A 25467-nucleotide genomic window follows, 5' to 3' on the forward strand; every position below is an offset into this window, starting at 1 on the left:
CATCCACAATCAGTACCCCGTTCCTGCCTTCTCCCCATATCCCTTGACTCCGCTATCTTTAAGAGCTCTATCTAACTCTTTCTTGAAAGCATCCAGAGAATTGGCCTCCATGCCTTCCGAGGCAGAGCATTCCATAGATCCACAACTCCCCTGGGTGAAAAAGTTCTTCCGCATCTCTGTTCTAAATGGCCTACCCCTTATTCTTAATCTGTGGCCTCTGGTTCTGGACTCAAAATAATTTCAGTGAAACACAGAATTCTCCTGTTGGCTTGAGAACGGGCGTACCTTTTGAAACCACTTCATCTATTACAGACACCTACTAAGACCATCAGACATAAGGCCATTCAGCCCATCATATTGCTTTGCCATTTCATCATGACTGATTTATTTTCCCTCTCAATTAGCCAGAAGCCATCAATCAAAGGTCTTCATTAGGTCAATGAGGTTGTGGGGGAAGTCCATTGCGCATTGACCTCCACTCAGTTATGCTCACAATTAAAGACTCACACTATGTCACAGATGAAGCATATTGTCCATTTTTGGTGATTTTTTTTTAGCCCTCTTCCCACCCTGGCCCCACAGTTCTTCCTCCCTGCTGTCTAAAGCAGCTGCTCCTTATTCTGAAACCACAACCTCTGGTTCAGGACTCTCTCAGGTGAGAAATGAGGAAATTTCTCAGCAGTTACTCTGTCTAGCCCCTAACAATCCATCTCCTTATTGCCGTTTCTGTCCCCTTCCTTTCCAGTCCTGAGGAAGGATCCCAGCCCAGCATATCGACTGTTTATTCCCCTCCATAGATGGTGCCTGACCTGCAGAGCTCCTCCAGCATTTTGTATGTTTCAATAAGATTACCTCTCCTTCTTCCAAGCTCCAATGGCTCCAGTCTGAATTTCCCCACAGAACAATCCCGTTACAACGGGATGTAATTCTAGTCAACCTTCTGATCACCCCCATTGAAGTGATGTCTTCCTTTAAAATGATGAGTCAAAACTGATAGCAATCCCCTTGGTATGGTCTCGTTATTGATTTGTATATATTATTCTCTGCACAGTTTGTCCTTTGCACGTTAGTTGTTTGTCATTTTTCCTTTGTGTATAGTTTTTTCATTGATTCTGTTGCATTTCTTTATTTTCCTGTAAATGCCTGTAGGAAAATGAATCTCAAGGCAGTATATGGTGACAGATGTACATTGAAAATAAATTTTCTTTGAACTTTAAACTTGAACTTGGCTTGTGCAGTAAGGCTTCCATACTTGCACACTCCAACCTCCTGAACATTCAGAACTTCCCAATATCTGTCGCTAGATTTCCTAGAAATTATGATCCCATAAATGGACCATGGCTGACCTTGGCTTCATTTTGAGCAGCAATATTGTTCCACTCTATATTCTACTGGCTTACATTCAGTGGCCACTTTATTAGGTGCACCTGTACACTTGCTTGTCTCTGATCAGCCAATCATAGAGTTTATGCAACTCAATACATAAAAGTATGCAGACGTGGTCAAGAGGTTCAGCCCAAACATCAGAATGGAGAAGAAATCTGATCTAAGTGACTTTGACTGTGGAATGATTGATGGTGCTAGATGGGATGGTTTGAGTATCTCAGAAACTGCTGTTCTCCTGGTATTTTCACACACACTAGTTTCTAGGGATTACAGAGAATGGGTGTGAAAAACAAAAAAAAAATCCAATAAGTAGCAGTTCTGTGGGTGAAAATGCCTTGTTATTGAGAGAGGTCAGAGGAGACTGGCCAGACTGGTTCAAGCTGACAGGAAGGTGACAGTAACTCAAATAACCACACGTTACAACAGTGGTGTGCAGAAGAGCATCTTTGAACGCACTGCATGTTGAACTTTGAAGTGAGTAGTCTACAGAGGTGGAAGACCATGAGCATACGCTCAGTAGCCACTTTATTAGGTACAGGAGGGAGTATCTAATAGAGTGGCCACTCAGTGTATATATTTCACCATTGACAAGTGTCAGCTTATAAAACAGCAGTGATGTTTTGCAGAGTTGTGTATGGAGTAGTTCATCGCTTGGTAACACACATCCTTGTTGCTCTCGACCCATAACACAGGGACAGTGCAACTGTCGCTATACAGCAAGTGGGGGGGGGCACAGCCCAGCACTCCAACACACGGGGCCTCTGTCACAAATGCTTTTCAGTCCTCAAGTGACTCAGTGACATGTCATCCACTGAGTCAGACAGAATATTTATCTCAACAGCTAGTTACGAACATCCCACATCTCTCAAGTGACTCATTTATTTGTGTAGAATGGAATCCACCACTTTATTAAACTGGTATTAAGGCAAGAAACTGAGGGGCAGAGAGAGAGTGTAGGAGGAGATTGTGGAGAGGGGGTATAGAAGGAGCTTAAGGGTGAGAGGCACAAGTCTTTGGAACTCACTTTCTCAAAGAATAGTGGACACAAAATCCTTGGACACTTTTGGTAAGCCAGAGGTGGACAAAACACTGATTAACTTATAGTTACATCGGTCTTAATCCTCCTCAGTGCTGGGGATGGTCTGCGGGGCTGGGTGCTCATTCCTTAGTTTGTTTGTCTCTTTATTTACTTGTTTATATTTAGAGGCACAGCACGAAACAGGCCCTTCCAGCCCAACCAGCTGCACCAGCCAGTAACCCACCCATTTAATCCCAGCTTAATTGCAGGACAGTTTACAACAACGTTTTTGGACTGTGGGAGGAAACCCGAACACCCCGAAGAAATACATGCACACACAGGAAAAACTACAAACTTTCTTATCCAGGGTGAGGAGGGAGGGTGGGGAGAGTGGGGGGAGAGGAGGGGTGAGAGGTTAGAGGGGTAGGGGAGAAAGGGGCGAGGAGGGAGGGGAGGGGTGAGAGGGGGAGGAGAGAGGGGAGAGAGGGGGTGAAGAGGGGAGGGGCGAGGAGGGAGAGGAGGGGTGAGAGGTTGGGGAGGGGTGAGAAGGGGAGGAGGGAAAGGAGAGAGGGGAGAGTGGGGGGTGAGGAGGGAGAGGGGGTGAGAGGTGAGGGGGAGGGGTGAGAAGAGGAAGGGGTGAGAGGAGGAAGTGGAGGGAGAGGAGGGGTGAGAGGGGGAGGAGGGAGAGGAGAGAGGGGAGAGTGGGGAGAGTGGGGGGTGAGGAGGGAGAGGGGGTGAGAGAAGGAAGAGGAGGGAAAGGAGGGGTGGGAGGGGGAGGGGGAGGGGGAGAGGGGGAGAGGAACTTTAAGCCGTTACTTCTCGTTAGTCGGTGATGTGTGGAAGTCTCAGTAACTGGGATTGGAAGCTTTCCAGCTCCCTGTCCTCGTGTCTGCCCTGACCGAGAGCATGAACCACATCCTGGGACCCTGCCTGATCTAAGAGGCTTTCTGCCAGCTGTGAATCAGTAACACTCTTGTTCTCGAGTCCAGTTGCAAATTTAAGCCCACACCAGATACAAAAAGTTAGAGAGCTCAGCCCTGAGGTGAGGCTGTGCTGCCAGATGTCAGGCCAAGGGCATTTTCTTTCTCCCTCTCAGGTGGATGGAAGTAATTACCTGGCACCACCTTACAGAGCAGGGACTTAAACTTGGAATGTGTTCAATAAACATCTGTGTATAAATTGGCCATAAACTGGCACCTCATTACTGCAGTTCAGAACTCTTGTCATGGGCTATAACCTGATTTAAAACATGCTCAGGCCATTAATGGCTCTTTGGAGATACAGAAACGGGCAACACTATGGCATAGCAGACAACACAATGCTTTAAAACACCAGTGACAGGGGTTCAATTCCTGCTGCTGTCTTTAAGGAGTTGGTATGTTCTCCCCGTGACTGCTTGGGTTTCCTCTAGATGTTTCCATTTTCTCCCACCTTCCAAAGACTTACGGGTTAGAGTTGGTGAGTTGTGTGCATGCAATGTTGGCACCTGAAGGATGATGGCTTTTACAGGCACATCCTCGGACGGTGTTGGTCATTGACACAAACAACTGTACGTTTCAATGTACATGTTAGTCTGACCTGAGAGGTTGGGAAGATGTTTGAGTCGATTGTTAAGGATGTGGTTTCGGGGCTACTGGGAAGCACACGATAAAATGGGCCATAGTCAGCATGGTTTCCTCAGTGGGAAAATGTTACCTGACAAATCTGTGGGAGATCTTTGAAGAAATAACAAGCAATAGACAAAGGAGAATCGGTTGATGCTGTGTACTTGGATTTTCAGAAGGCATTTGACAAGATAAGGCTGCTTAACAAGCTCTCAGCCTATGGTATTACAGGGAAGATTCTGGCATGAATAAAGCAGTGACAGGAGGCAAAGAGTGGGAATAAAGGGAGACTTTTCTGGTTGACTGCCGGTGACTAGTGGTGTCCCACAGGGGTCTGTGTTGGGGCCGATTCTTTTTACATTATACGTCAATGATTTGGATGATGAAATTGATGGCTTTGTTCCAAAGTTTGTGGATGAGATGAGGGTAAGTGGAGGGCAGGTAGTTTTGGGGAAGTACAGAGGCTACAGAAGGACCCAGACAGATTAGGAGAATGGGCAAAGAAGTGGCAGATGGAAAACAGTGTCGGGAAGTGTATGTTCATGCGCTATGGAAGAAGAAATGAAAGGGTTGACTATTGTCTAAATGGAGAGAAATTACAAAAACCTGAGGCGCAAAGGGATTTGGGAGTCCCTGTGCAGGATTCCCAAAAGGTTAATTTGTGGGCTGAGTCTGTGGTGAGGAAGGCAAATGCAATGTTAGCATTCATTCCAAGAGGACTAAATGTAATGTTAAGACTTTATAAAGCACTGGTGAGGCCTCACTTGGAGTATTGTGAGCAGTTTTGGGCCCCAAATCTTTGAAAGGATGTGCTGAAACTGGAGGCGGTTCAAAGGAAGTCCAGGAAAATGATTTCAGGTTTAAAGCACTTGTCATATGAAGAGCGTTTGATGGCTCTGGGCCTGTATTCACTGGAATTCAGAAGAATGAGGGTGACCTCATTGAAACCTACCGAATGGTGAAAGGCCTTGATAAAGTGGATGTGGAGAGGATGTTTCCTATGTTGGGAGAGTCTAAAACCAGAGTGCAAAGCCTCAGAACAGAGGGGTGTCCTTTTAGAACAGAGATGAGGAGGAATTTCTTTAGCCAGAGAGTGTTGAATTGGTGGAATTCATTGCCACGGGCAGCTGTGGAGGCCAAGTCTTTATGTATCTTTAAGGCAGAGGTTGATAAATTCTTGTTTGGTCAGGGCATGAAGGGATACAGGGAGAAGGCAGGATAGTGGGTCTGAGAGGAAAAATGGATCAGCCATGATGAAATGGCGGAGTAAACTCGACGGGTCAAAAGGCCTAATTCTGTTCCTATATCTTATGGTCTTATGTGAGAAATTCAGCTAATCTTCCTTCCTGAGAGAAAATACATGCTCGACAAGCGATCACAGCGCCCTCCTGGGGAATATGTTCTCAAAGCTGACAGTAATTACACAGCCCAGTGCTAGATCATTAACTGCAGTGGCAAAACAGTAATTATGACTAATTAGCTTTCAATGCTACACATTAATGAATTTACAGGCACAGCAACATGTTCCAGCCAACGATTCCTCTAGTAGTTTTTACAGCTGCATGGACCAACCATTGCTCTGAACAGGAATTGTTTTTTTTACAGGACTTCAGATGTTTACTTTTGTAATATGCATACTATGAATATTCAGAAGGAAAATTGGAAATTCACATACTGTACTTTTGATTTTATTCATTAGTTGAAGGAAATAATGAAATACAGTACAAAGAAAATCTTTCATGTTTCATAAACTTTTAAACCTATCATTGGTATTCGACTGGTCGGTGGTTCATTAACAATGAGCTACTGACTTCCATTCTGTGTTTATTGTTACAATTTGTAACAGTGTTTTAACTTGAAACACTGATAATGTAAATAAGTTGAAGCTCTAAAATTTTTCAAAGTAAAGATTGCGGTACGTACATTTATTATTTAGAAAATTTATGTATTCTATTCATTAACCCTAATTACAGGATATTTTAAAATTATGTTAACATCATATGAAAGCTGCAGCTGTGCAGAAACAAGGCAACGTGTATGGGAGCATTTCAGTTACTGCACGGCCGTGCACCCGCGCAGTTCCAGCTGAGGAGAGGGAGTTGCAGGAGAGAAGGCTTCAGTGAGTAAGCTGAGCAGAGAAGGGGGAGAGAGTGGTGCGGAGAGTGGGAAAACGGTAGTGGGAGGCAGCGTGTTTGAACAACCTGGCTGTGAAGGTTGCCTTTGTGTGCTGGGGTGCAAACTGCACATTACATTACAAAGCACCCACCTGATAGAGGTCTCTGATCAGTGGTGGATCTGCTCACCTATAGGTCAGGCCCCTTGCTGGCCTCAGATGGAGACCTTTGTTCTGTCCATATAATCAGACTGATTCTTGTAATTTGACAGGCTCAGTGTGCCAACCTGGGTCAACAGTTTGATCCACGTACACAGAACTTGACTGTAACTAGGATTTGGATTTTAGATAATAGTCTTTCACCTGAGTATTACAAAGGAATTTTACGCTGTAAAAGGAGCTGGTGCCTGTACCAAGTTTAATTCATTCCTCCAAAGTCCATGACCTAACATTCATCACCAAAGTACAGAACACTTATTCCTGGATTAATCTTAACCATAGGCAGTATCCCTCTGTCCAGAGGTGATAAAGTTATTCTTAAGATAAAACAGGGACTGTCCAGACTGAATGGTGCTCATTTTACAAGGAGACGCTGTGTGCAATTTTTCTTGCAAGTCTGTTTTGTTTAAATGTTACTGACCCATCTTGGAAACCAGCCTCCCCTCTGTGGACTCTGTCTACAGTCCTTGCTGTCTCATTAAAGCAGTCATTGTAATCAAAAATACCCACCCATCCCCGACATTCTTTCTTCTCCTCTCTTCCATCGGGCAGAAGATATGGAAGCCTGAAAGTACCAGCGGGCTCAAAAACAACTTCTATCCCACTGTTATATATCTATTAAATAATTCCCCAGCACAATAAATTGGACTCGACCTCACAATCTACCTTGTTATCAGAATCAGAATCAGACTTTAATTGCCAAGTACCTGTGCACATACAAGGACTTTACTTCCGGCAGATGTTGTCTCTCTGCTCATAACAATAATAATGATAAATATAAATGAAAATATAGATTATACATACAAGTAGTGCAATCCAAGTAATAGTTAGCCGACAGTTAACCGGCAGTTAACTGTTCAGCAAAGTGACCGCAGTAGGGAAAAAACTTCTCCAGTGCCTATTAGTCTTAGTCTGGAGGGATCTGAAGCGCCTACCAGACGGAAGCAGTTTAAACAGTCCGTGCGCAGAATGGAAGGAGTCCTTTATGATGTTCCCCGCCCTCTTCTTCAACCTGGAAGAGTACAGGTCCACAATAGAGGGCAGGGAGGCTCCAATGATGCGCTCGGCAGTCCTCACTGTGCGCTGTAGTCTGGTTCTATCCTGCTTGGTGGCGGCTCCAAACCACACAGTGATGGAGGTGCACAGGACAGACTCAATGACTGCAGTGTAGAACTGCAGCAGCAATTCCTGAGGCAGACCATATTTCCTCAAGAGCTGCAGGTGTATGATCTTACACCTTATTGTTTACAGCATTGTACTTCCTTTGTATCTGTTAATTTTATTCTACATTGTTATAGTTTTACCTCGTTCTACTTTAATGCACTGTATAATGATCTAATCCGTATCAACTATGTAAGACAAGCTTTCCTCGGTACCTCAGAACATGTTAAAGTCCGTGCTTATGCCGGTTTCCGTGGCGTGAAGTGACTGAGAGTACGAGACTCCCTCCCGGATAGGATGCCAGTCTATTGCGAGGTTAACCCCCAGCGTTTTGCTGGTACCCATTTTCAGCTGGGTGGACTGGATCAATGTGTGGTTAAGTGCCTCGCTCAAGGACACAACACGCTGACTCGGCTGTGGCTCAAACTCACGACCTTCAGATCGCTAGTCCAACACCTTAGCCACTTGGCCACGTGCCACACACCTCAGTACATATGACAATTTAATTCCAAAGTTAATTAACAGGAACTTACAACATGGAGTGCAGTATCTGGTTGTTCCCACTAGAGTGCACTGTTCGCAATGTTTCCTTCCATTTAATTTTCCAAATGGAATGACCTGTGCAGTAGGTAATGTAGAACACAGAACAGTACAGGCCCTTTGGCCCATCATGTTGTGCTGACCTTCTAACCTACTCTTGATCAATCTAACCATTCTCTCCCACATAACCCTCCATTTTTAATATATCCATGTACCTATCTAAGGGTCTCTTAAATCTCCCTTATGTGTCTGCCTCCACTAGCAATCCCAGTAGCATGTTTCATGTACTTACCACTCCCGGTATAAAAAAACCCATCTCTGATATTCCTCTTCTTTACTCTAGTCACCTTGAAATAATGCTTTCTCGTATTAGCCATTTCCGCCCTGGAAAAAAGTCATTGGCTATCCACTTGACCTATGGCTCTTCTCATCTGGTCACCTCTTTGCATACAAACTAGGCCCTCACAGCCCTTCTGAGGGCAGCAGAGGCACACTGCAGGCACTAAGTGGGTCAGGTTGAGTTTATTGTCATGAGCAGAGGTATAGTGAGGTACAGGTAGTTAGTTACCTGCAGATGATATTGGGGGCAGGAAGGACAAAAACACCTTCAGGAAGGGGAGGAGGAGGGGTCGCTAGGGAGGGGGAAAACTCGCTCCAGAGACAAGAACTGTAGGAAGTGACAGCATCAGTTTAGAAGGTGTTGAAGGAGATGTCTGGAATACCTGTCTTCATTAGCTGGAACACTGAATACATAACTGGGGACGTTATGGCACACCTTTATATTTCATCAGCTGAAGCACTGACTACACCGGGGGTCGGCAACCCGCGGCTCCGGAGCCACATGTGGCTCTTTTACGTCTGTGCTGCGGCTCCCTGTTGCTTTGGGAAATAATTGGTCAGTATTTAATTAAAATGTATTTTATGTTAGTTTGTTAGTTTTTGAAATGTAATTCTAAATTTGAAGATTATGGTGATCTTGTACAATCTAAATAAGACGTTGTGGCGACCCATTTCCTGACACATCCGAACCGGCTCACAATTAGCCAGCGTTCAGGCTAAGGGAGATAGCCTACGGGGGTTTGTGAGTACGTGTCTTTTGGAGCATCCGCGCCCACGGGGGGCGGGTTGAGGGAGGCTTAAAAGCAAGGCTGTTTAGTTCGAATAAAGTTATCTTTGACTGCAGTTTACTGACTGCGTGTAGCACACCGCTACAACGTGTTTTTATCGCTGGCTGTCCAGAGGGGAGGTGCTGAAACGCTTTGTCGCATGTCTGGAAGAAGTGAAAACTTTCCTGGGCAGCAAAGGGCTCACCTTTCCTGAGCTGGAACAGCCAGAGTGGCTGGAAAAGCTACACTTCATGGTAGACATGACAGCGCACCTGAACACACTGAACACAGCTCTTCAGGGGAAAGGACGTACAGCCCTGCACATGTTGATGTTTTGGCATTCGAGCGCAAGTTGACAGTGCTTGCCAGAGATTTACAGAAAGGCACATTGTCTCACTTCCCCAATTTGAGAGAGTTCAAACAAGGTCACGACATGATAAATTCGGAGTATTTACATTCTGCAATCATCGCAATGCAAACATCGTTTGAGAAACGCTTCTGTGAGTTCAGAGAGGAAAAAAACACATTATCCTTCCCGGTCACTCCCCTAAGCATCGATCCATCCCTACTGAATACGACTGCATTGTCAGGTGTGAGTCAACCTGAACAAGTATGATAAATATTTTAATTGCCTATTATTTTACGTATATTCATATGTTTTCATTGTTCAGTGAAATAGTCCTTTTATTTTTCAGGTTGACAGCTGGCTGATGTTATTTTTGGTTTGCTGCTGGCGGCAAATTTAAGTTTGGCGTTTTTCATAAATACAAGAAGGACTCAAATAGACGTTGAGTATTTTACTTAAAAGTAACCTTCAACCCAACGTCTTTTTTTCGGAGTTCAAAATGTTTTTGTTGCATGCAGAAATGTAATTTCGTTTTCTCTGCAGGAGTTCATCAATTTCATAAATGCAACACATTATAGTTTGTTTATACATAGCATAAAGGCAAAACAAAACGTTGTTTGCAGTGTTATTTCATTTTAAATGTCAAACGGGTTTTGCGGCTCCCAGTGTTTTCTTTTCTGTGGGAAACGGGTCCAAGTGGCTCTTTCAGTGGTAAAGGTTGCTGACCCCTGGACTACACGACCAAGGACGTTATAGCACAACTTTCCATTTCCTTACACCTGAGCTGGAGCATTCTGGTCAGTGTTGGCTGTCAACAACAGCAAGATCCCAGTCTGCTCCACCACTCCACCATGGCTGATTTACTCTCAACCTCCTTCACCAGAAGCCATCACATCACACTCTATCAACGGTCTTCATAAAGTCAATGGGATTGTGAGGGAAGTCAGTTGGGTGTTGAAGCTCATTTGCAATGATAATGAAGAAATTAGATACCAGTACAATAGGAATAGTGTTTCATTTCAATGCATGGTCTTCCACTATGAATTCTTCAGCTCATGCTTGGAGTTTGTACTTTGGTTTAGAAATGTCCTTCATAAGTATAGTCATTGCCAGATGATTTCCTAGCTTTAAAAGGATAAGACCATAAGATGTAGGATCAGAATTAGGCCATTTGGCCCATCAAGTCTGCTCTGCGATCTCATCATGGCTGACCGACTTCGCCGTCAGCGCCAATCTTCTGCATTTTCCCCGTAACGCTTCATACTGCAACTAATCAAGAATCTATAACCTCTGCCCTAAGTATACCCAATGACTTGGCCTCCACAGCCATCTGCAGCAATGAATTCCACAGCTTCGTCATTCTCTGGCTAAGGGAATTCCTCCTCATCTCCTTTCTAAATGGATGTCCCTCTATTCTGAGGCTGTGTCCTCTGGTCATAGACTCCCCCGTCATAGGAGACATCCTCTCCACATCCGCTCTATTGAGGCCTTTCAACATTCAACAGGTTTCAATGAGACCCCCCCCCCCCATTCTGAATTCCAATGAGTACAGGCACAGAGCCATCAAATGTTTCTCCTATGATCCTGGAATCATTTTCATGAACCTCCTTTGAACCCTCTCCATTGTAAGCACAACCTCTCTCTTAGGTAAGGGCCCCAAGTCTTCTCACAATAATCTAAGTGAGGCCTCACCAGTGTCTTATAAAGTCACCATTACATCCTTGCTTTTACTGTATATTCTAGTCCTCTTGAAGTAAATACCACTATGTTCAGGAACAACTATTTTTCCAGCCGTCAGCTTCTTGAAGCAACCCGCACATCCCCTATTCACAAACAGACCACTAAAGACCAGCCATTGTACTAATGTGGACTTGTGTTTTCCTTTGTAATAATCCCTTCTTTTGGCTAGTCCCCTTTCACCTGCTCGTAAAACTTGCGTTCAATTTCTGTTCTGAGTTCAATGCGTCTGTGACACGGCTGCTGTCTTTCAATGGATCTGAACCGCACTGTTCTTGTACATGTGGCACTAAACCTGACTTGCGGGGACTGCCAAGAATATTGTGAGAGCCAGGACGAATGGCCTTCCTCTACGATATTAGGAAATTTGAGAAACTCATAGATCTATAAGATAGGCACTCAATCAAAGGGTAGGTTTTAAGGCGTGTCTTCAGCAAGAAAGTTGCTTGTCTTTGTGAATAATTTTTCATTATTTCTATTGTATCTCTTTGTATCTACTGTGAACGCCTGCAAGAAAATGAATCTCAGGGTAGTATATGGCGACAATTACATCCTTCGATAATAAATTTACTTTGAACTTTAAAGTAGAGTGAGTTCGAGCGGTTTAGGGAAGAAATTCCAGAGGTTGGATCCAGCCACACACAAGATGGCGGAGTGAATCAACTCAAGAAAGCACAGAAGGCCACTAGCACTGAAGGAATTATTCTAATTAAGCTGCTCAGCAATCACTTTAATGATGTTTTTTCCTGGTTTGTGCAGTAATCTGCAACAATTACTCAGCCACTTATGTTGTTTGACTCTGTAATCACCATAAACCAAACACTTTGTAGTTCCCGCTGCTCTTTCCCGCAAGTCCCTCACATCAAAGGGGAGCCGGAGAAAGTTTGAAATGGCTTTGGAAAGCGCTGGTGCGCAGGTTTCCCTGGCTCGTTCACGCCTGCTGTTAGAAAGGGCCCAGTGTAGTCCGGCTGGGGACCAGCAGTTATGCATTCATCCCCTGACACCTTTTCAGTTCACATATCCAACAAGCAAGAAGATCTCAGCCTGTACGTCCAATTGATTGTGTGACCAGTAATGTTGAAAAGTTAGTGTAACCAATTATTTAGTTTACAGGGTTTTCTAAATCCCACAAGCCAGGACAAAACAAAGCAGCTCCTAGTTTGTAAGAAATCCTGTCTGGCTTGTTGATAGTTTAATCTTACCCAGAGCAGCTGATCTACCCATTTGCTCAAAGAGGCCATTTCACATATACCACCTTTAAAAATCAAGCACCCAGGCACTTGACACTCAGTGAAGGTACTTATAGTATAATCTATACACTTATCACTGCCCCAGGAAAACAGCTAACAGAAATCAAGAACCCTTTCCTTCTCTCGCCTCTCCTCTGAAAAGTCTGAGAGTTTGAACCACCAAATTCAAGTTTCTATCCCACGGTTATCAGGCTCCCGAATTGACCCATCATAGGCTAAAAGATCAATATTCAAAGTAAATTTGTCATCAAAGTTTGTAGATGTCCGCCAAATACCACCCCAAGGGTCATTTTCTTGCAGGCATTCACAGTAGAACAGAGAAATACACTTTAACTAATGAAAAACTAAAAAGTCTGACAAGCAACTGATGTGCAGAGGACAAACTGTGCAAACATAAAAAAACCATAAATAAGTAAACAAGAAACACTGACAGCAAGTTGCAGAATGAGAATGAACTCTCCTTCCCCCTGTCCACCTTGCACCTTGTCGTCTGCCTGCAGCGCGCCCTCTCTGTGACTGTAACACCACGTTCTGCACTCTCTTTCCTCTCTAACGTACCTACACGTGGAGTGATCTGTCGGGAAGGCTTGCAATTAAATGCTTTACCCTGCATTTCAGTACATTTGTAAATAATAACCCAGTACCAATGCTGCCTAGAACCTCGGAGTCCCAGCGAGTCAGCTGGGGATGTCAAAGGAACCCAACCGTCTGCAAATCCACGAGTCTGCTGGAGGCCAACGACAATCTGTCCTAGCGTTAGGGGACTGTACGTGCGTGGGTGGGTGGGAGGGAGGAACAGGGCTAGGTTTGCTGTTGTTGCTTTGTTGCTTGGTATGTTTCAATTCTACTTCCCATTCCCATTCTGACACGTCCGTCTACTGCCACGATGAGGCCACACTCAGGTTGGAGGACCACCACCTTGTATGCCATCTGTGTAGCCTCCAACCTGATGGCGTGAAAATTGATTTCTTGAACTTCCTGTAATTCCACACCCCCCATCCTTCACCATTCCCCATTCCCATTTCCCTCTCTCACCTTATCTCCCTACTTGCCCATCACCTCCCTCTGGTGCTCCTCCCCCTTCCCTTTCTTCCAAGGTCTTCCACCCTCTCCTATCAGATTCCCCCTTCTCCAGCCCTTTATATCTCTTTCACCAATCGACTTCCCAGCTCTTTCCTTCACTGCTCCCGGTTTCACCCATCATTTACCACCTTGTACTTCTTCCTCCCCTCCCCCCATCTTAGTGTAACTCCTTCCCCCTTCCTTCCCAGTTCTGATGAAGGGTCTCAGCCCAAAACGTCAACAGTTTTTTCATTTCCAAGGTTGCTGCCTGGCCTGCTCAGTTCCTCCAGCATTTTGTGTGTGTTGCTCGGTATGTTGTGTTTAGTTGTGTTCCGTGTTCTGTGGGCATGCTACGTTGGCACCAGCTTGCGGTCTGACCCCAGCGCATCCCTGGGTGCGTTGGTTGTTAACACAAATGACACATCTCGCTGCATGTTTTGATATACTCGTGATGAGCAAATGAATCTAAATCTGATCTCAGGTTTCAGTTCATTCCCACTCTGCGCTTTGGGTTTCCTGCATTAACAGAGGCTGGGTTGAATGGTAGATCAGTAACTGACGGAATGTCATTTGATCAGCTTTCAGCAGCTTCACAGAGCACAAGACCATGAGGCATAGGAGCAGAATTAGGCCATTTGGCCCACATCAAGTCCGCTTCACCATCATGGCTGATTTAATTTCCCTCTCAACCCCATTCTCCTGCCTTCTCCCCATAATGTTTGACACCCTTACTAATCAAGAACCTACAACCTCTGCTTTAAATATACCCAACAATGGCTCCATAGCTGAGTGTGGCAATGAATTCCACAGATTGATCTCATTCTGGCCAGAGAAATTCCTCCTCATCTCTGTTCAAAAGAGACATCTTCCTGTTCTGAGGTCCAAGACTCTCCTACTATTGGAAACATAACTAAAACCAACAAGGATGAAGGAGCACCTTTGTTCACCATATACATTTAAGTGTCTTGGGAACTTGCTGTGGTGTGTTGGCTTGCAGAAGCTGTAGATCACCCTCTATCTACTCATGGGACAACAGTTGATTGGGACCTTTAAGCTGCTCTGTTGACAATTTATCACAGTTGCTAAGGTTAACAGGAACAGCTTTGTCATTGTGATACTTGAAAAGTATTTAACTTCCAAAGAGCTGAAATATCACTGCACTTTTTAATGGGGAAAGCAAACACGTGATGGGGGCTCAGAGGGTGGAAAACTACTTCATCCTCAAAACCCAGCAGTCAGTCAGTCACACTTCGAGTAAATCTGGTCATTGCAAACATGATATTTTGGAAGAGGTTACGTACCTTGACGTATTCTAGGGTAAAGTCTGAGATGTCCCTGTGGGTGAGAAAAAGAACTGGTTAGACCATACCACGAAACTTAGGTCATTCAGCCCATCGAGTATGTTCCACCACTCAATCACAGCTGATTTATTATTCCCTTTCAACACCATTCTCCTGCTTCTCCCTGTAACCTTTGATACCTTTACTAATCAAGAACTTGGCAACCTCTGCTTTATTTATACCGGATGACTTGACCTCCACAGCCAATGAATTCCAAAGGTTCGCCACCCTTTGGCTAAAGAAATTCTCCTCATCTCTGTTTCAAAAGGACTTCATTCTATTCCGCAGCTGCGCCCTCTGGTCCTAGATCTCCCCACTATCTGAAGCATCCTAACCATGTCCACTCTATCTAGGACTTTTGGTATTCATTCTTCATTCTTCTGATCTCCAAAAAGTACCAGCCCAGATCCATCAAACAATCTTCACATGTTAATTAACACTTCCATTCCTGCGATCACTGACATGAACGTCTCTGTGGCCAGCACATCTTTTCATAGATAAGGTGCCCAAAACTGTTCACAATACTCCAAGTCCAATCTGACCAATGCCTCATAAAGCCTCAGCATCATAACATTCCTTTTATATGCTAATCCTCTTGAAATGAACGCTAACATCACATTTGCTTTCCTTACCACCAACTCAACCTGTAAGTTAACCTTTGGGGAATCTTGCACCTCTGATTTCTGAATTTCCTCCCCAGTTAGAAAATTGTCTATGCCTTTATTCCTTCTACCAAAGTTCCTGACCATAAACTTCCCGACACTGTATTCCACCTGCCACTTCTTTCCCCATTCCCCTAATCTGTCCAAGTTCTTGTGCAGTAATTCATTGTCGGAATGATATACAGGAAAATTCAGCTGTTTAAAGTGTGAAGAATGATTTCACCTCACACACATCTGCAAAGTCAAGTTTGGCTTGGCACATTTTTAAACAAAATTACAGTAGTATTTCCTCAAATCTGTCGATGACAACTTCATAATTTAAATATATAATGGCTTTGCAGAACACAAGCGACTGGATACATTAATGGAGAACAGCCTCAGAATATTTAGGACTGTATACTTAAATATGTATATATACAATGGAGTGTATGTATAACATGTACATAAATGGACAAGAGTCTAAAGTTAAAGACACGTAATTATGGGTGAGGTTTATTATAAATGTTTCTCTCCAAAAATGCATCTGGTGCAGGAATGAAATTAAGTTTAAGTTTGGCCACAGAGAATTGGGCAGATTTCACACAAGGGTTTATTCTTGTTTTAAAAGTTCCTTTGGAGAGACGTCCATTGAAACCTGGAGCCGTGTGTCAGTGATGGAGCAGCATAATGGCTGGCCGAACACAGTTGTAACATCACCATCCACTACAGTCTGGAAAGAGTTTGTACATTTTCCCCATGATCCTGTGTATTTCTTTCGGGCACTCTAGTTTTCTCCTGCATTTCAAAGATGTGCAGTTAGGGCTAGTAAGAGGACCAGAGGGTGCATCCTCAGAATAGAAGGACGTCCCTATAGAACAGAGATGAAGAGGAATTTCTCTAGCCAGAGGATGGTGAATCTGTGGATTTCATTGCCACAGAGGGAGGCCAAATCATTGGGGAAATTAAAGCAGACGCTGATAGGTTTTTGAGTAGTAAGGGCATCAAACTTTATGGGGAGAAGGCAGGAGAATAAAATTGAGAGGGATAATAAATCAGCCATGTTTTAACAGTAGAGCAAACTGGATGGGCTAAATGGCATAATTCTGCTCCTATACCTATATTATGATCTATGGTTTTATGTTAGCACTGAAAGCGTGGCTACAATTGCAGGCGGCCCAGCAAATCGTCACTGATTTGATTTGACAGTGCATTTCCGTGTATGTTTCAATGTTCATGTAACAGATAAAAGCTAATCCTTAATCTCAGTATGCAGCTGGTGTCCAAACTCCCTGCTTCAACCTCGTCTAAACAACCTCACCACACTCTTCAGACATTGCCTCCATTGTCCGCAATGCTTTTGTCGCTGGCTTGAAAAGGGCTTTCACATGAAGAGGTGCATTAACTGTGCTGGGTCACTGCAGGGTTCTGCAGTTGCTGTTCTAGCATTAACCACCAGGTGTCAGTGAGGAGCAAAGTCCACTCTCCATCCAACGCTCAGTTTCTCAGGAACAAGGAACAAGCTTTTCAGTCCCTTGCAGATGTGTTGCACTTCAATTAAATCTTCATTGATTTGTGCTTCAATTTGCTTTGCCTACGCTCATGAAACATTCATTTATTTCATTTCTGAATTTGAACCAAGTTGTCTTCCACAATGTTTTGAATGAGGATTGAGAGAGAGAGAGAGAGAGAGAGAGAGAGAGAGATATCCGTATTAGCACCCTTCTCTGCAGGGAGTGCTGTTTTACATCTTTGTTAAAGAGCCAAGAATCACTGGGGGGCTACGGTACAGGAAGAAACTACCTGGTCCAGAGCATCAAAGCCAGCAGTATAGCACGTCCTCATTATCTGATGACTTACACAGATACACCTACTCCCAAGATCAGGGTTGGGGTTTTTGGGACATCTGGGGTCAGAAACACCGGTAGGTTTAAGATAAAGATTAGGTTTATTTGTCACAGGTACATTGAAACACACAGTGAAATGCATCGTTTGTGTCAACAGCCAACACAGATCAAAGGTAGCCCACAAGTGTCGCCATGCTTTGGGCGCTAAGATAGCATGCCCACAACTTACAAATCCTACCCGTATGTCTTTGGAACGTAGCAGAAAACTGGAGCACCTGGAGGAAATCCACAGTCACGGGGAGAACATACGAATTCCTCACAGACAGTGGCAGGAATAGAGTCCCAATCTTCCTATTGCTGCAACATTAACTGTTATGCTACCGAGGATCAGAGTCAGGATCTGGGAAACCAGGGATCAGTAAATTGGGTGAGCTTGCATACAGGCTGAAACTTAAAATTAAGAGTGAAAATATACATAAAAGTTGTGATATCCGTGGAGGGTTGGAACCACTGAGTCTTTACAACACTCAGAGCAGGGGTTCCCAACCTGGGGTTCATGGACCCTTTGCTTAATGGTATTTGTCCATGGCATTACAAATGCTTGAGAACCCCTGACTTAAGAGTAACACACAAAATGATTGAGCTTAGCAGATCAGGCAGCTTCTAAGGAGAAGGATAAAGAGTCGGCTTTTCGGGCTGAGACCCTTTTACAGAATTCGCTGTGTTTCTTCCAGTTTTTCATCACCTACAGCTTTTTTGCTTTTCACTCATTAAGGACCACATTTGTTTAAACAGAGGAAAAATGTAAGCAGCAACACAGAGTCCTACAGTCATGCAACACAGAGACAGGACCTTCAGCCCATTGTGTCTATGCCCGCTTACTAGCCCTTTATCTGTAGCCTTCATAAAGAGGCCCTTCAGCCCATCTCAACCATGCCAACAAAGATGCTTTTCAAAGCCAGTCCCAGTTGCCTGCATTTGGCCACGTCTTTCTAAAGTTTCCTAACGAGGAACTGGTTCAAATGCCTTTAAAAGACCATTTCTCATTGTCAAAAAGTGCATTTGTTTTGCTTCATCTTCATCACATGTACTCATGTGAACTCTTCCAGGAACAGATAGATACAGTTCAGTGCTCATTGGCTCCCCAACAATGACCTTGCTTGTGAGAGAAACTCACAAGTCACACATCTAAAGCCTGTAAAAGTCATTAATCAAAAACTGTACTGCCCATCTCTAATGCATATAGGGTATTGAACATTCAATCCCCACGCTGGCCGAGCAACATTGACCTTCCATTCCATCGAAAAAATGTTAAATTTTTCATTGTGTTAAACATTTTCACATCTCCTTTCCCTATAAGAGACTCTAGCCCTCCAAGAACCACCTTTTCACTAAATGTTGCATTCTGTGCCCCACTTGAATTTCCTACCAATGAGTAACATTGGGATTCTCTACTTCAGGGGTTCCCTGCCTGGGATCCATGGACCCCTCGGTTAGTGATAAGGCTTCATGGCATAAAAAAGATTGGTCATCCCTGCTCTACTTGCTCAACAGTCAAGGCAGCAAAACAGTGCTATGGTTTAATAATGTGTGGTGGAGCATATAGTGACTGGCTGCAAAACAGCCTGATATGGAAACACCAATGCCTTTGAATGAAAAGTCCTACAAAAAGCAGTGGATACAACCCAGTCCTTCAGGGGTGAAGCCCTCCCACCCTGAGCGCATCTACACAGAGTGTTGTTGCAGGAAAGCAGCGTCCATCATTAGTGAACCCCCACCTCCAGCCAGACTATGCTCTGTTTTCGCTGATGTCATCAAAAAGGTGGTACAGGAGCCTTAGGTCTCACACCACCAGGTTCAGGAACAGTTATTATCTCCTCAGCCACCGGGCTCTTGAATCAGTGGGGATAACCACTCAACTTCACTTGCCCCATCACTGACTTTTCATGTAATGTTCTCAATATTTATTTTTATTATTATTGTTGTTTTTTTTTGTATTTGCACAGTTTGTTGTGTTTTGCTTCTCCCTCTGCTCTACTTGCTTTACACTTATGACTGTGAGGCTAAGCACAGCTCCAATGCCATATTCAGGTTTGCTGATGACACCACTGGCGTGGGCTGAATTAAAAGTGGTGCAAATCAACACAGAGGAGGGAGATTAAAAATCTGGCTGAATGGTCCCATAACAACAACAACATCAGCTAGACCAAGGAGCTGCTTATTGACTTCAGGAGGATGAAACCAGAGGTCCACGATGATCAGAGATGGAGAGGGTCAGCAACTTTAAATTCCTCAATGTTATTATTTCAGAACACCTGGCTTAGCCCCAGCACACAAACGTAATTCTGAAGAAAGCATGGCAGTGTCTCTGCCTCCTTGGATATTTGCAAAGATTTGGCATGACATCAAAAAATTTGATGAACTTCTTGTAGCGGAGAGCATATTGACTGGCTGCATCACAGCCTGGTTTGGAAACACCAATGCCTTTGAGTGGAAAATTCTACAGTCCATTACAGGTAAAGCCCTCCCCAACAATGAGCACATCTACAGAAAATATTGTTGCAGAAAAGCAGCATCCATCATCAGGGACCCCCACCACTGAGGACATGCTCTCCTCTCACTGCTGCCATCAGGAAGAAAGTACAGGAGCCTCAAAACCCACACCAGGTTCAGGAAAGACTTCCTGACTGGGAGATCTCAGTCAGTCCGGATCAGGAGCAGCATCTCCAACACCATCACACTGAGCACGGGGGCCCCCCAGGGTTGCGTGCTCAGTCCACTGCTGTTCACTCTGCTGACCCATCACTGTGCTGCAACACACAGCTGGAACCGTATCATCAAGTTCGCCGATGACACGACCGTGGTGGGTCTTATCAGCAAGAACGATGAGTCGGCTTACAGAGAGGAGGTGCAGCGGCTAATGGACTGGTGCAGAGCCAACAACCTGTCTCTTAATGTGAACAAAACAAAAGAGATGGTTGTTGACTTCAGGAGGGCACGGAGCGACCACTCCCCGCTGAATATCGACAGCTCCTCGGTAGAGATCGTAAAGAGCACCAAATTTCTTGGTGTTCACCTGACGGAGAATCTCACCTGGTCCCTCAACACCAGCTCCATAGCAAAGAAAGCCCAGCAGCATCTCTACTTTTTGCAAAGGCTGAGGAAAGTCCATCTCCCAACCCCCATCCTCATCACATTCTACAGGGGTTGTATTGAGAGGATCCTGAGCAACTGCATCACTGCCTGGTTCGGAAATTGCACCATCTCGGATCGCAAGACTCTGCAGCGGATAGTGAGGTCAGCTGAGAAGATCATCGGGGTCTCTCTTCTTACCATCACCGACATTTACACTACATGCTGCATCCGCAAAGGAAACAGCATTATGAAGGACCCCATGCACCCCTCATACAATCTCTTCTTCCTCCTGCCATCTGGGAAAAGGCTCCGAAGTACTCGGGCTCTCACGACCAGACTGTGTAACAGGTTCTTCCCCCAAGCTATCAGACTCCTCAATACCTGAAGCCTGGACTGACACCTTGCCCTACTGTCCTGTTTATCATTTATTGTAATGCCTGCACAGTTTTTGTGCACTTTATGCAGTCCTGTGTAGGTCTGTAGTCTAGTATAGCTTTCTCTGTGTTGTTTTTTTATTACGTAGTTCAGTCTAGTTTTTGTACTGTGTCATGTAACACCATGGTCCTAAAAAACATTGTCTCATTTTTACTATGCACTGTACCAGCAGTTATGGTAGAAATGACAATAAAAGTGACTTGACTTGACTTGAATAGTTATTACCCCTCAACTATCAGGCTCTTGAACTAAAGGGGATAACTTAACTCAACTTCACTTGCCCCATCACTGAAATATTCCCACAAACTATGGACTCACTTTCAATGACTCTTCATCTCATGTTCTTATGCTCTTATATGTTCTGATACCTATTGCTTAGTTATTTATTTTTATTACTTCTTACTTTTTGTATTTGCAAAGTTTGTTGTCATATGCACTCATGGTTGAATGCCCAAGCTGGTGTGGCCATTCATTGATTCCATTATGGTTAATATTCAATTATGGATTTATTCAGCATGCCTGCAAGGAAATAAACCTCAAGGTTATATATGGTGATAAACAATTTCCTTTGAACTTTGAATGTATATGCCCCGAAGTAGGCACTGATCGTGCGGGTGAGGCACTGATCGTGCGGGTGAGGCATTGATCGTGCGGGTGAGGCATTGATAATGTGGATGAGGCATTGATCGTGTGGATAACCAGAGGCATTTTCCCACAGCTGAAATGGCAAACACAAGAGGGAATAGTTTTAAGGTACTTGGAAGTAGGTAGAAGGGGGATGTTAGAGGTAAGTTTTTCACACAGAGAGTGGTGGGTGTGTGGAATGCGCTGCCAGCGAAGGTGGTAGAGGCGGATACAAAAGAGTCCTTTAAGAGACTCTTAAATGGAGCTTAGCAAAGTAGAGGGCTATGCAGTACGGTAATCCTAGGCAGTTTCTAGAGTAGGTTACATGGTCGGTACAACATTATGGGCCGAAGGGCCTGCAATGTGCTGTAGATTTCTATGTTGTGTTCTAAATACTGTACTGAGATTCATTTTCTTGCTGGCATTCACAGCATTTTATTTATTTAGAGATCCAGCACGGTACCAGGCCTTTCCGACCACTTACACCCATGTGACCACTTAACTTACTAAACCCACGCGTGTTTGGAGTGTGGGAGGAAAGTGGACGTGGTCACGAGGAGAGCATACGACTCCTTACAGGCAGTGGAGGGAATCGAACCAGGGTCACCAGTGCCGCAAAGCAGTCCGTTAATTGCTATGTTACTGTGTTGCCCAAATGGAATGAAACCGTAGATCAAAGGAATACCGTAGAGCCAATAGAAATCTGCACACAAAGACCGACGAGAAACCAATGTGCAAATTAGGTCAACTTGTACAAATCAAAAAAAAATACTGGACAGGTGAATAAGGGAAGTGACTGGGGGAAGCAGGCTGGTGTGATTGCTCTGAGAGCTGGCATAGACCCATTGGGCCAAATGGCCTTCAATGAAATGTGAGAAATATGAGAAATGCAAGGCTAGATCAAGGTCCACAATGCAGGTAGGTCACTGCTCTGTGATCGGTTTTTCACACTCACATTCAGCCCTAAACAAAAGTTAATTAAGCAAGTGCCAATAATGAACCAGGCGTGCAGAAGTGCTTCGAACACCTCCCAGTCCCATTCTCAGGGACTGCTCTGGACACCTGCCAGTTGGCCCAGTGTGAATGTCCCTTCGACAAAGTGCAGTGTCCTCCCCAGCTAATAATGTGGGAATTTAATTATGATACATCGAATGTTATCTCCAGAATGAATGGGTTTGGGAGGAATAGAAAATGCATAAATGGTTACAGAGTAGATTCAGCTGGAACTGAGAATTCACCATTATCAGGAAAGGTCTGAGATACTAGGAAAGAGCAGCACAGTAGCGTAGTGGTTATTGTAACACTTTACAGCACCGGCGACTGGGAGATTGGGGTTCAATATCTGCTCAACATCAGCAAAAAGGCATGCCCTTTTCTCACTGTTACCATCAGGTAGGAGGTACGGAAGCCTGAAGGCACACACTCAGTGATTCAGAAACAGCTTACTCCCCTCTGCCATCAGATTCCTAAATGGACATTGAAACCATGAACACTACCTCACGTCTTTAATAGATATGATTTCTGGTTTTGCACTATGTTTAATCTACTCAATATACATATAGTGTAACTGATTTACTGATTTATTTACTTCTACTTCTTTTCTTCTATTTTATGTATTGTATTGAACTGCTGCTGCTAAGTTAACAAATTTCATGTCACATGCCGGTGATAATAAACCTGATTCTGATTCTGCTGTGTCTGTAAGGAGCTGGTACTGAGGGTGTTTCCTGTGGGTGCTCTGCTTTTCTCCCACATTCTGAAAGACGTATGGGTTAGGTTAGTAAATTTTGGATATATTTGTGTGGAGACACTTGCAGGCCGCCCTGGAAGCATTCCATATTTTTGGGGTGGCAAGGTAGGGTAGTGGTTAGTATAACGCTTTAGAGTACTTACGAACCGGATTCAATTTCTGCCACTGTCTGTAAGAATTCTTCCTGAGACTGTGTGGGTTTCCTCCGGGTGCTCCAGTTTCCTCCCACAGTCAAAGATGCACCAGTTGGTAGGTTAATTGGTCATTGAAAATTGTCCCCTGATTACGCTAGGGTTATATCAGGGCTTGCTTGGAGCACAGCTCAAAGGGCCAGTTCCATGCTGAATCTCAATAAATAAAAAAAAACAACCTTGGACTGTGCTGTCATTGAACCAAATGGGGCTCTTCACTCACGAGAAAATCTGCAGACGCTGGAAATCCGAGCAACACACACAAAATGCACAGCAGGCCAGGCAGCATCTATGGAGAAAAGCACAGGCTGAGACCCTTCAGCAGGACTGGAGAAAAAAACGCCGAGGAGTAGATTTAAAAGATGGTGGGGCAGGGGGGAAGGGGAGAGAGAAACACAAGGTGACAGGTGAAAGCTGGAGGAGGAGGGATGAAATAAAGGGCTGGGAAGTTGATTGGTGAAAGAGATACAGGGCTGAAGAGAATGGGGTCTGATAGAAGATGGCCATGAAAGAAAGAAAAGGAGAGCACCAGAGGGAGGTGAGGTGAGAGAGGGAAAAGGGGATGGGAACCAGTGGGGGGGGGGGGGGGGGGCATCACCAGAAGTTTGTGAAATTGATGTTCACGCCATCAGGTTGGAGGCTACATAGATGGAATATAAGGTGTTCCTCCTCCAACCTAAGTGTGGCCTCATCATGACAGTGGGGGAGGCCCTGGAGGGACATATCGGAATGGGAATGGGAAGAGGAATTAAAATGGGTTGCTCTGGGAGATCCCACCTTTTCTGGCAAACAGAGCATAGGTGTTCAGTGAAGTGGTCTCCCAATCTACGTCCCCACTGTATGTTTCGATGTATATGTGATAAATAAAGCTAACCTCTGTCGTTAAAACTGCACCTACTACTCTTACCCTTACTGACGTTGGACGTTGTGGTTTGGAGGGTGCAGTTGGAGTGGCCTGGTTGGGTAGCAGTGGTGCATTTAGCGGAGAGCTGACAGCGTAGCCACTGCGGTTGCCAGAGGGGATGTTTAGGGTGGTGTGTGGCACGCTTCCCTCTGGACAGCATCAAGCTTCTTGATTGGAGGTGAAGCCGCACCCATCCAGGCGGGGTGTGTGGAGCAAAGCACGAACTGCTGAGAGAGCTCAGCAGGTCAGGCAGCTTCTGCGGAGGCAGAGGGATGGTCGACAGCTCAGGCTCAACACCCTGCATCGGGAGTGAGAGCATTTGGGGGGGGGGGGAGGGGAGAGATACCCAGTATAAAGATGTGAGGGGCAGGGGTCAGCAAGCAGTGGAAAGCATTCTGACTGGACGCATCACTGCCTGGTACGGAAGCTCCAACGTACAGGATCGCAAGAAGCTTCAGAGCCAGGCAGAACCCTCCACACCATCCACGAGCCCGTGCCTCAAGGCAGTGGCATCCAGGGCAAACCCTCCCTTCATTACTACCTTCACGGAGGAGATACAAGAGCCAGAAAGCCCACTCTCAATTATTCAGGAACAGCTTCCTCTCCGATGTTAGCAGATTTCTGAATAGACTACTGCACAGGATTGAAGCAAGCTGCAGAGAGTTGTAAACTCAGACAGCTCCAACAGGGACACTAGCATCTGTAGTATCCAAGACATCTTCAAGGAGCAATGCCTCAAAAAGGCAGCATCTATCATTAAGGACCCCACCACTGAGGCCTGCCCTCTTCTCATTGCTACCATCACGGAGGAGGTACAGAAGCCTGAAGGCACACACTCAACGATTCAGGAACAGCTTCTTCCCCTCTGCCATCCGATTTCTGAATGGACATTGAACCCATGAATACTACCTCACTACTTTTTTATTTCTATTTTTGCCCTACTTATTTAATTTAAATATATATATATTTACTGTAATTCCCAGCTTTTTTCTATTTTTATATATTGCAATGTACAGCTGCTGCAAAGACAAAAGATTTCACAACATATGCCAGTGATTCTG

At 44.7% G+C, this 25467-nt stretch overlaps 1 protein-coding gene across 2 annotated transcripts in view; it reads right to left on the bottom strand.

Annotated features, from left to right (window-relative positions):
* The window catches only part of bcar3 (BCAR3 adaptor protein, NSP family member), a 111810-nt gene that overhangs the window by 57451 nt on the left and 28892 nt on the right, over positions 1–25467 (bottom strand). For both annotated transcript variants that reach the window (XM_059983926.1, XM_059983925.1), the window contains exon 3: positions 14844–14877. In XM_059983926.1, the coding sequence (XP_059839909.1) occupies positions 14844–14877 (34 nt within the window). The remainder of the gene's footprint in view (positions 1–14843; positions 14878–25467) is intronic.

Source organism: Hypanus sabinus, chromosome 11 (assembly GCF_030144855.1).
Source record: "Hypanus sabinus isolate sHypSab1 chromosome 11, sHypSab1.hap1, whole genome shotgun sequence".
Taxonomy (NCBI): domain Eukaryota; kingdom Metazoa; phylum Chordata; class Chondrichthyes; order Myliobatiformes; family Dasyatidae; genus Hypanus; species Hypanus sabinus.